The 11,681-nt window shown below is 40.4% G+C and overlaps 1 protein-coding gene across 3 annotated transcripts in view; it reads left to right on the top strand.

The window, feature by feature from the left end:
- Positions 1 to 868: 868 nt before the first annotated feature.
- The window catches only part of LOC129700265 (synaptopodin-2-like), a 101,064-nt gene continuing 90,251 nt past the window's right edge, over positions 869 to 11,681 (top strand). Inside the window, exon 1 of one of the 3 annotated variants that reach the window (XM_055640601.1) lies at positions 869 to 1,195. In XM_055640601.1, coding sequence (XP_055496576.1) covers positions 1,091 to 1,195 — 105 coding nt within the window. In that variant the 5' untranslated portion in view covers positions 869 to 1,090. The remainder of the gene's footprint in view (positions 1,196 to 11,681) is intronic. The other 2 variants (XM_055640593.1, XM_055640611.1) reach the window with 2 other exon arrangements.

The raw sequence follows: 11,681 nt of genomic DNA, 5'->3' as shown, positions 1-11,681 counted from the left end.
GAGGAATGTTTCATATGTGGTTGCATTTCATGCTGTGGCTGACTAGGCCAGCCTTGACAGGCAGATACTCCCACAACTTCCACAGGTGAAGTTGTCTCTGGCTACTGGATTGGGGAGTGTGTTGCTGGTGCCGTTGACCATTATGTGATGCTGGCACCTGGGCTCCAGGGTCTTGAACCATATGCTGTCATGGTGTTTCACAGCCACTCTGAGGTCCTTTCTCCTCTTTCCCAGGACCTCAGCAGCCACTTCCTATTTGTCGATGTCAATGTTAAAATTTGTCATATCTCTTTTAATCATATCCAAACAGCAAAACGTTGGTCTTTCTCTTGGCCTCCTTGCATATATATTCTATCATTCGATTTACCTTTCTGTACATAATATTTTAGTGATCTATGTACTAAAAATCTTTTTTGGGGGTCCGCTGCTGGTATTTGGAAAGACACTTTTAAGTCCAAATGAAAAAAGATTACATTTGTCAACAGTAACAAAAAAATAGTTGATGCTGTTTACCCATTCATTCAGAATATTAATAAAAAAATTCAAATTGTCACATACTTAACAGCAGTGCAAAATAATAAAAAGCTTTTTTTTCCTGATTGTGCATTTTCAGTTGTTCGAATGGTCTGCTTGCTAGATCTCCAAATGAGCCTTTCTGTTTATTATGTTACTTTCTCTATATTTTCCCAGTGGGTTTCAATTGAGCTGCGTTGTGTGTCTTTTCATGATGTGGGAGGTGTTTCTCTTGGGGTGGGACTGCCTTCTGTTGGAAAATAGTAACTTGCTCTCCCTTTCATTCTCCTTACATTTCCTCCTCTTGTTTATCTTGAGCCGGTCACTGGTTTGCTCCAGGCTGTCTGGTGTGTGCACAGCTCTCTGGATAACTTTCCTTGGATGGGGCTGAGCTGCAGTTTCTGACGTATGTTGTACTGTGGAGCTGTAACTGGTTCGTAACTGTGTTGAGTGACTGCCCCTCCTCACACATACTGAGCTGAGTCTCCAACCCAGAAAGCAGCTTCAGTCTGACCCACACTCCATCTTAGTACTTTGCTACTCTATAAGAGAGAAGGGCTTACAGAAGCTCACCTCCATGGGCATAGGGGATTATGTTTGCATCACAATTGATGGCGGTCCACCCTGGGGATTCAGATTGCAAGGTGGCAAAGAGCACAAGCAGCCTTTACAGATTTCAAAGGTAAGCAGAATAATTTATTCCAGATGTATAATATTCAGCAAAGGCAGCATTATTCCAGTGTAACAGCCTGGTTTATTGGAAGTAGTTAATACTATTCAGTCTTGTATATTTAATAATGTTTGGATTTGTTTGCAATGTATATCCAGTCATCATGTTGAACTATTATTCTGCCTTCGGTGACAATCCGATTCTGAATTCCACAGTGGATAAATCATAAATTTCTAAATCCATCTGATAAGCAACCAATTTTACAAGTCTAAAAGCTGGACCCTGATAAAGTCAACATATTCTCCATGAAGAATTCTCTGAATGTGAAACGATCAAATTAGGTTACTTCAAAAAGTAAAGATGAAAATTGTTATCAGTTACAATCTTAAAATAGATTTCCTATTGCGTTTGATTATGGAAGAGCCCAGGGGCTGTTCTTTTTTGCTGTAGGTGAATAAGTATTGAATCTTTTGCTGGACAACTTCAGGGATCTGCTTTTGATTAAATCTGACCAGTTAAATGGCATGAAAAGCATTACCGAACATTAATTGACAACACATTGTTCAAGTTTTGGGGAAAGTACACACATTCTTTAGATTGAAATTGTACTTTTGTTCATTAGTTTATGCTTAAACTCTGATTTAATCACAAAGAATGTGTTCAAAAATGACAGCAGGAATTGTTCATTCTTACCAATAATGCAATTCCTAACATTAAAATGTGCATTGATTTTTCTTGCAGATTAGACTAAAGTTCCACCAAGTTATTCAGTGAATAATATTTTATCGTATTATGGTACTGATAACGTATTTACAAACTGCCTTGGTTTGCTTGTGCTTAAATGGTTTCAGTAATGCAAAGTGTACGGGTTAATGAGCTGTCTAATCAATTACTTGAAAGAAAGAAATGGAACTATGGTTGCTTTTAACTCATCACAATGATTTACGCCGCATTACATGTTTTACTCTACTATTTTGCATTAGATAAATAATCTATCTTCATGCTTAATAATTTAATTATATGGCACTTGAAATGTGAAAATATTTACACCTTTATCAAATATATCAAAGCTGGTATTACTGGTGAAATATCCAGAGAACATTACCAATCCTTTTGAAGTAGTTCTGAACCCAGTCTAATGAAGGGTCCTGACCTAAATATCGTCTACACATTTCGCTCCAGAGATGCTGCCTGGCCCACTGAATTCTTCCAGAAGTCTTGTTTTTTTCAAACAAACTTTCTGTTTTATTTTTGTAGCCTATAAATGTTATCTTATTCTCCAAAACAGACTGCTTTAGTACTCCATGCCAAAGTGATGAATAGGATATCAATGCTATTTTTGGGAAACCTGGTTTCATTAGTAATATAAACATTGGAAATAATTACAACGCTGAATATTTGTTCTAGACGTCTGCCACCTGGTGACCATATTCAGCAATAGCAATGTTTAAAAAAAAAAGATTGGATGAGCAACATACTGATTAACCACAAGGCTGAGCATTTAGTATAACAAGACCTTAGCAAAAATTATTTATTTCAGAATAGCATTTACTGTATCAGTCTACAAATCTGTGAAAATAGATAGGCAGATCAAATTTAACATTGGAAAGTATTCAAGACACAGATCTGAGGCATATTTAAATAAATAATTGTCCCACGCACGTCACCATCAGATAAATGTCTCAACACCTTCACATCTTCAAATCTGACAACTGTTTTTTTCAAATACTTTCTTATGATGTTGGCTTTACACACAATCACATTGAGAGTTTTCAACAAATAATTTGATTGCAAGGGTTAACATGTGCAAAAGTTATTCCAGTTATTAACAGCTGTGCAGTATACAAAATCAATTATGCTTTGCAGTCAACTTTAGATGAAGTTACCAAATTGAAGTTAGCAAAAGTCCAAGATCTTCCAAAAAGTATTTGCACACTCTTTCAAAATTGACAACAGTAAATTGACAATAGTTAAAATTCAGACAGGCCAGTAACGGGTAAGACTGCCTCTCAGACATGCATCAGAGTTCTTGTCGGCCTTATAAGGAATGAAGCCTTTGTTCCCCCACCCACCACCTCCTTACAAGGCTGGTTGGCTAACATTTGTTGACGTTTCAGAAATGTCTTCCATCATAATAATTCATGCAAGAAGAAATAACACTTCTAGCTTCATAAACCATTGATTAACACCTCCAAATTAGTTGGTATTGACATAGGCAAAGTGCAGTTATTGAGACATATAGGTAGAATCCTAGATCTTTAATGAAAAAAACATCTACCTTCTTAAGGAAAGATTTCTAATGCCAGTAATTAGTGAGGGAGAAACTTATTTTCGCCTGTTTTAGGGTGAGTGTTGCCAACAGCCAAAAATGGGAGTCTTGTCCAATAATAGGCCTCCCCTAAATAATTCTGGTGAGTTTCAGATAGTCGACCATCCAAGGGCAGATCCAGTTTTCTCAGCCCAATTTAGATGCTTACTTTGTCTGTAAGGAGGAGACAATTTGCAATTTAGGAAACTGCAATTTCAATGTGAGACTAGGAAGAGCAGGGGTGCTCCTCTTTCACTTCAGTAAGGCAAGTTAAACCCTAAAACTTTCTTTGGATCAGTGGCATTCAGCAACCATTGCTGATTGCTTGCTTGGTGCCTGATGCAGGTTTGGCGCAGGTCCTCAAATTATATCTGCCTATCATCGGCATATCCAGAGGGTGTAGTTAAGGCAAATGTCAAGGAGGGTTGTATATTTCTGAAGCCAGTATGAATGCATTTCAGACACGGAGTGCTGGAGTATCTCAGCGGGTCAGGAAGCATCTCTGGAGAACATGAATAGGTGACATTTATTTGTCTTGCCTTCACATATCACTGCAGGACTGCCCTTCTCAAATTATCTCCTTCTATCTCTTTCCCAAAACAAACCACCTCGGAGCTTGGTTTGACCACAGCCCATACCTCTGTTGGGTTTTCACCATGGCCCCCCTTCTGATGTGGAGCAATCAGTCCACAGCAGAGGCTACCCCTATGTACCCCTACACACACACCTCAACCAGTTCTGAGCCCACCATGATGTTGAGCTCTCCTTCCGTCGCCTCCACTTCTCTGCCATTTTTGCTGGTAATTTGGCCTCAACTCCCAATGGCGACCCTCCTCATAGACCCACCCTGCCGGCATTCTACCCTCTTTGGACCTTGTTATTTCCAACTACCTGCGCGACATGAACCATTTTGACCTCTCCACTGCCGTGACACACTGCGATATCAGCACCGCTAAATGCACAGCTCTGCTCACTCAGCAACAATCCCAACATTGTTATTAAACCCACTAATGAGGGAGGAGCCATTGTAGTCCGACAGGCTGACTGACCTTTTCTGTGCTGAGAGCAGAAGCCAGCTCTTGGGCACCTCTTAACAACCCCTTAACCATGACCCCACCAGGCCATCATCTCCCAGACTGATATCAACACTTCTGGCTATCTCCCCTCCACAGCCTCCAACATTTTCACTCCCATTCCTATCTCCTTCTGAAAACCCACAAACAGGACTGCCCTAACAAACACCCCCACCACACTTATCTCCAAATACCTCGATTTTAACTTGTTCCCTCACTGTCCAGTCCCTTTTGACCTTTATCCAAGACGCCTTACAAATCCTTCAATAACTTTCCATTTCTAGGCCCCCATTTCCTCATCTTTAGCATGGACGTGCAGTCCCTTTCCCCCACTTTTATCCCCAACCAGGCTGGTCTCACGGCCCTCTGTTTCTTCTTTGAACAGGGAACCAATTCCCACTACTGACACCCTCCCCCTCCTGGCAAAACCTGTCCTCACCCTCAACGACTTCTCTACTGACTCCTCTCACTCTCTTCATAGTAAGGGTGTAGTCAAGGGCACACGCACGCATGGGCCACAGCTATTCCTGGACTTTTGTTGGTTATGTTGAACAGTCCAAACATACATTAGCACCATTCTCCAACTCTTTCTCTGCTACATACAGCAGGACTGCCTTCTGCACTCAATACACAATAGACAATAGGTGCAGGAGTAGGCCATTTGGCCCTTCGAGCCAGCACCGCTCGAGTTCATTAGACATTGGAGCAGAATTAGGTGATTCGTTCCATCGAGTCTGCTCCGCCATTCGATCATGGCTGATCTATTTTTCCCTCTCAACTGCATCTTCTACCTTCTCCCCATAACCTTTGACACCCTTACCTAACTTTAGCACCAACTCCCACCCTGCCCTCAGATTCACATGGACTATTTCTGACATCTTTCTTGATCTCTCTGTATCTATCACAGATGACATACTATTGACTGCCGTCTACTACAAATCTACCAACTCCCATAGTTGGCTGGACTAAATGCAAGGATATCTCCTAAACTCAATTTCTCCATTTTCATCGCATCTACTCCCAAGATGTGGTGTTCAATTCTAGGACATCTGAGATCCCCTCTTTCTTTCGTAAATGCGGATTCTGTCCTGTCACAGATGGATCCTTTACCTATGCTCCTCTATGTCCCGTAGTTCTGCTCTCACTCAGACAGAATAAAGATAGAGATCCCCTGGTCCTCACCATCCACCATCTCCAGACATTTCCGCCACCTTCAACATGATCCCACCACCAGTCACATCTTCCCATCCCCACTCCTTTCCGCCTTCCACAGAGGCCGCTCCTTTCGCAACTCCTTGATTCACTCATCCCTTCCCACCTAAACCGCCCCCTCTCAAGGTAATTTCCCTTGCAACCGCGAGATACCACCTAACCTTATACTTCCTCTCTCACATCCATCCATGGACCCCAGCAGTCCTTCAAGGTGAGACAGAGGTTCACATGCACCTCCTCTAACGTCATCTACTGCATCTGGTGTTCCCAACGTGGCCACCTCTACATCAGCGAAACCAGGTGTAGAGTAGCCCACAATTTCGCTGAACATTTTAGCTCGGTCCATCAAGGCCCACCGGATCTCATGGTTACTAACCATTTTGGATCTCCCGGCTGCTAACCGTAACCACTTGGCAAGTGTATAATCTAATGGTATGAACTTTGAATTCTCCAATTATAGGTAACTAACTTCAAACCACCCCTCCCTCATCCCCTCTTTTTCCCCACCCCCTCTTTCCCCTGTGCCCCTCCTGGACGTGCACCTATTGCTCCCTTCCCCCTCCCATCCCACCTATATTCTTTCCTCCAGCTTCACAATTTGTACTTCTTCTATTGTTATGTCACACAATTTGTCTTTTCATCTCTGGCCTTTGTCCAACCATATGCCTATCAAAATTCCCCTTTACCTGCAACCATCTATGACTTGTCAGGCTTTGTCTTCCTCCTTTCCAGATTTCTCCTCACTCTCCCCACCACAATCAGTCTGAAATAAATAAATAATCTATTTATATAGCACATTTTTAGGGACCCCAAAGTGCTTCACATAAACATTCATCAAAAGGCAAAGGTGGGTGAATGTTCCAAGGAAAGTATGCACTCCAAGCGGGATTTGAACCGGTCACTTAGCCCTGTGCGCCATCTGTGTCCCGTTTGTTCTGTGTGATCTTCTGTTTGTGCATGCCAGGTTTTTTGGGTAAACAAACATCATCATCTGCCTAAAAGATACTTCCGTGGTTTTTCCAGCATTTTGTGTCTTTTTTGTAAACCAGTATCTGTAGCTCCTTGTATCATCCCCTTTTTCTTTATATAACCATATAACCATATAACAATTACAGCATGGAAACAGGCCATCTCGACCCTTCTAGTCCGTGCCGAACACGTATTCTCCCCTAGTCCCATATACCTGCGCTCAGACCATAACCCTCCATTCCTTTCCCGTCCATATAACTATCTAATTTATTTTAAATGATAAAAACGAACCTGCCTCCACCACCTTCACTGGAAGCTCATTCCACACAGCCACAGCCTATATCCAGGCTTGAAATCTATTGGTAGCATATTGTTTTATTATTGTCACATTTACTGGGATTTAGTGATAAACCTTTTTATACGTTCTACCCGGACAGATCATACCATACATTAGTACAACAGTAGTGCAAAAGGGACAATAAACAGTGCAAAATGTACTGTTACAGTTGCAGAGAAAGTTCAGTTCAAAAGGTGCAAGGAATTCAACAGGGTAAATTGGAAGATCAGGAATACATCTTTAGCATACGAGCGATTCGTTCAACAGAGCTTCTTCTTGCGTATGCGTGCACAGCCTAAAGTTGTAAGACAACTTGTTCTGTTTGATCTTCTGTTTGTGCACGCCAGGTAGATTGCATTTGGCAAAACAGGGTGGACCACGTGAAGGTTGCAATCTCCCACCCCATTCAATAGATAACTACAGGGAAGAAGCTGTTTTTTAATCTGGTGGAACGTGCTTTCACATTGTAGTGATAGATTTTTATATCGTTTCAGGATTTAGTCCTTTAGACACTTTAATTGAAGACAAAGGATCAGAAGGTAATTAATACAGAACCCACGAGCTCTGCATGAGACATTCAATGCCGTCAAAAGATGAATCTTCCAAACACAATCTCTTGATTAATAGTTTCTTTATTGTACTAGTAAAAATAGTAAGATATTCATCCAAACTTCTTCTTGTATAAGTACATTTCAATTCAAACGTGGTCATGCTCATGCATGGTCAAAAGCTATGACCTCTCTCCCATTCATCTTCAAATTAAACTAACTACTAGGGAGTCTGCGTGAGCATCCCAGCTGCAAACACACCTCAGACTACGTATAAATCACACCCACATAATTACAGGCAAATAAAATTTAAAGGTAACGGGTTATAGTTATAACATACTGTGAAGCTAAATGGCTACTACACACGTTTTTATACCTTCTGTCCAATGGGAGAGGAGAGAAGTGAGAATTACTGATTTATGAGTGGGCCTTGATGACTTATTTTCCAAGGCAGTGTGAAATGTAGATGGAATCGTGGGGGGGTGGGGTGGGGGTTTGCTGGTTTTGCAATATGGACTACATCCATAAATCTCTGCAGTTTCTTGCAGTCGGTTGCCATGCCAGTCTGTGATGCATCCTAATAGGATGATTTCTATGTGCATCTGTAGAAATTGGCAAGAGTCATTGAGGATATGTTGGATTTTCTTGTCTTTTGAGGAAGTAGAGGCATTGGTAAGCATTCTTGGTAATGCCATCAATATGGTGGAACAAATTGATGGTGAAATTTACATCTGAACTTGACCCTCTGGGCCATCTCCACTTCACCATCAATGTTGCAGACTAAGGTGTTTACTCCACTCCACGTCCCGAAGATCAGCTCCTTTGTTTTGCTGCCATTGAGGGCGAAATTATTATCTTGACACCAAGCTACTGAGCTCTTTATCTCCATCCTGTACTCCATCCTGTCCTTGTTCAAGATTTGGCCCACTACAATGGTGTCATGTGAAATTTGTAAATGGAGGTAGATTCAGCCATACTGTCATGATTGTGTGGGGAGTATAGGGAGGATGTAGCCTAGTTCTCCGTATGCATGCATAGGAATTTATCCACAGAAAATACATATAAATTCATCCCAAGTCCTTGGGATGTCACAAGCTCCTGGTGAATAGGTATATCCTACTTGTGGGATGCAGAGAAAAGTAGTTCTTAACTTACAGCATGGGCAGTTGTTGTCAAAGACAAATTGGTCCCATTTCAGATCCAGCATAGAATACAGTCTTCCTATGTGGTAATATTATGCTTCAAGGGCCAAGTGAGTCCTGCAGATGTTGTCTCGAATGGAGGCAGTCAGGTGTCTTAGAAATAATAAAGGAGACAAAAGGGTGAGCGTATTCCCTCACACCAGATTATGCGGATGATTGATTTAAATTTACGTCAACTCTTGATCCACCGAGACCTAGAGATTTCAACAGGACACCAAGCAAAAGAATATTTGAAGTCCTCCTATACCTCTTCTTTCAGCCTAAACAACATGAACTTCCCAAGCACAGTGAACAAGAAAGTTTATTTTAATGTAGTAAATAGTGATTTTTTCTAAAACATTTTTAGTTATTTTTTTCTTAATTAATCCTAATTATCATGTGATATATTTCTAGAATGGAAATGCGGGAAGTGTGGAATAAGATCTAATTCAATGGACAGAAAAGGACAGTAACAAAGACTGAATTGGAAACAGCTTTGCTAAAAATGAAAGCAAATGCTGAAATTTTGGACATTATTTTCTCATGTTAATAACGTTTGAAGTGCCACAAAGTGCGTAAGTGAATCGAGAGAGATGGGCGGGGTGGTGTTGGGGGAGTTTGTTCTGAGACTGAGTGACCACTGCTTATTTTAGCAAAGTAGTAAAACTAATCCTTGCAATGATAACATTTTAGTTCCCTTATACAAAAAAAGAAACACACAAGATTTCCATTTTCTCCTGGGTTCTTCACTTACAATAGACTGACACATAGTTTCTCTGTTCTGCGTAACCTGAAAGCCTCAGTCCTTATTGTCACAGAAAAAACAATGTTGTATTTTATTTAATATATCATTGGGACTAATTTGATTTGAAAATGCTTTGTCAGCTGTTTCCGTAGAACAAACAGTGCATGTAACAGGAAGCATTGCGATCATATTAGCATATTCAATAGGATATATCTATTTATATATACATTTTCCTTTTTCTAATATTTTGCTCAGAACACATAGGTTCACCAGTTCCCATGGTCTAGGCTGGGGATTATCCTGATTACACAGACTTGGTACTCTTAGCTCTTGACGCTTAGCTCCTCTTTCCAAACATAAAGTACTGACCTTAGCACTCAGCACGCACCCAGCAAAGGAAGAGTGAGGTCCAGATAGTGAGGAGGCCTCAGGCTTCATATCCTGAGGCCTGCTTCCTGGAATAGCCTTTGCACTCATAGACCATCAGATAGTTAAAAACTGTCCAAATGTTTTCTTTAAAATAATTAAACAAAATATATTAAAGACAGTAACAACACAAAATGTAGGTGAAATTAATTACACAGTAAAGTTGCTGCTAAATAATTAAAAATGTTAAATTGAAGTGAACTAAAGGAAGCACTTACTTACCTGTAATAAGAATCCCCAAAAATTGAGCTGCTGGAAGCAGAAGAGCAGAAGGAAGATATGTGATGCATGCCCGGTTATTAAATGAGAACTAACAAATTACAGAAAGTGCGTATTTTAAGATAAATAAGGAAATTAGAGAGGTATGGTGCGGGTGGGGGGATTATGACAAAAGACTAGCTGCAAACAAAAAAGGGAATTTAAAAATATATTCTATATGAGGTTGTAAGACTAGAAAAGGTCGACTAGAAAGTCTACATGAAGTCGAAAGTCAGAGACCAGCAGTTGGTATCTAGTACTACATGAAGGGGACATTTTGAAAGTAACAAAAAATGAGAAGGTTATGTTTCATTTCTGTTGCGTATCTAATACAGTGTGTTGTAGACTGAAGGGAGGATATTTTAGAAGCACTGGCTATTGTCTTACAAAAATCAATAGCTGCAGAAGATAAACTCAAGGTTATGTTTCAAATATTTCTATAAAGAATAATCTGGCACAGATTTTGCAGTAACTTGGACAAGTGTGGATTGATAAAATAAAGGTAATATGAATTTGGTAAAAGGAAATTGTGTAACTAACATTTTTTTTTTAAATATAAGGCATCAGAAAGGATTGATGATGGATATACAGATGATGTGATACATCTGGGTATCCAAAAGTTATTTGATAATGTGTCAAACAAAAGGTTTGTCACAGTTTATGAAAGTAATGAAAGAAAAGACTCCTGGGTACAAAATTGGCAAAGCTGTAGGTAATAATGAAAGGTTGTATTTCAAAATGGAGAAAAATGTAGAATGGAGTTCCATAGATACTAGGACCACTGCTTTGCTTAATATACATTAATAATTTGATCCTGGGTGTAAAGAGCACAATCAGTACCCCGTTCCTGCCTTCTCCCCATATCCCTTGACTCCACTATCTTTAAGAGCTCTATCTAACTCTCTCTTGAAATTGGCCTCCACTGCCTTCTGAGGCTAAGAATTCCACAGATTCACAACTCTCCGGGTGAAAACGTTTTTCCTCATCTCCATTCTAAATGGCCTACCCCTTATTCTTAAACTGTGGTCCAATCCCTTAATAATCTTATATGTTTCAATAAGATCCCCTCTCATCCATCTAAATTCCAGCGTATACAAGCCCAGTCGCTCCATTCTTTCAACATATGACAGTCCTGCCATCCTGGGAATTAACCTACGCTGCACTCCCTCAAGAGCAAGAATGTCTCTCCTCAAATTTGGAGACTAAAATTGCACACAATACTCCAGGTGTGTTCTCACCAGGGCCCTGTACAACTGCTGAAGGACCCCTTTGCTCTTGTACTCAACCCCTTTTGTTATGAAGACCAACATGCCATTAACTTTCTTCACTGCCTGCTTTACCTGCATGCTTACTTTCAGTGACTGATGTACTAGAACCCCCAGATCCCGTTGAACTTCCGCTTTTTCCGAACTAGACACCATTCAGATAATAATATGCCTTC

This window comes from Leucoraja erinacea, chromosome 1 (genome assembly GCF_028641065.1).
Source record: "Leucoraja erinacea ecotype New England chromosome 1, Leri_hhj_1, whole genome shotgun sequence".
NCBI lineage: Eukaryota > Metazoa > Chordata > Chondrichthyes > Rajiformes > Rajidae > Leucoraja > Leucoraja erinaceus.
This window is presented reverse-complemented; position numbering and strand designations above follow the sequence as displayed.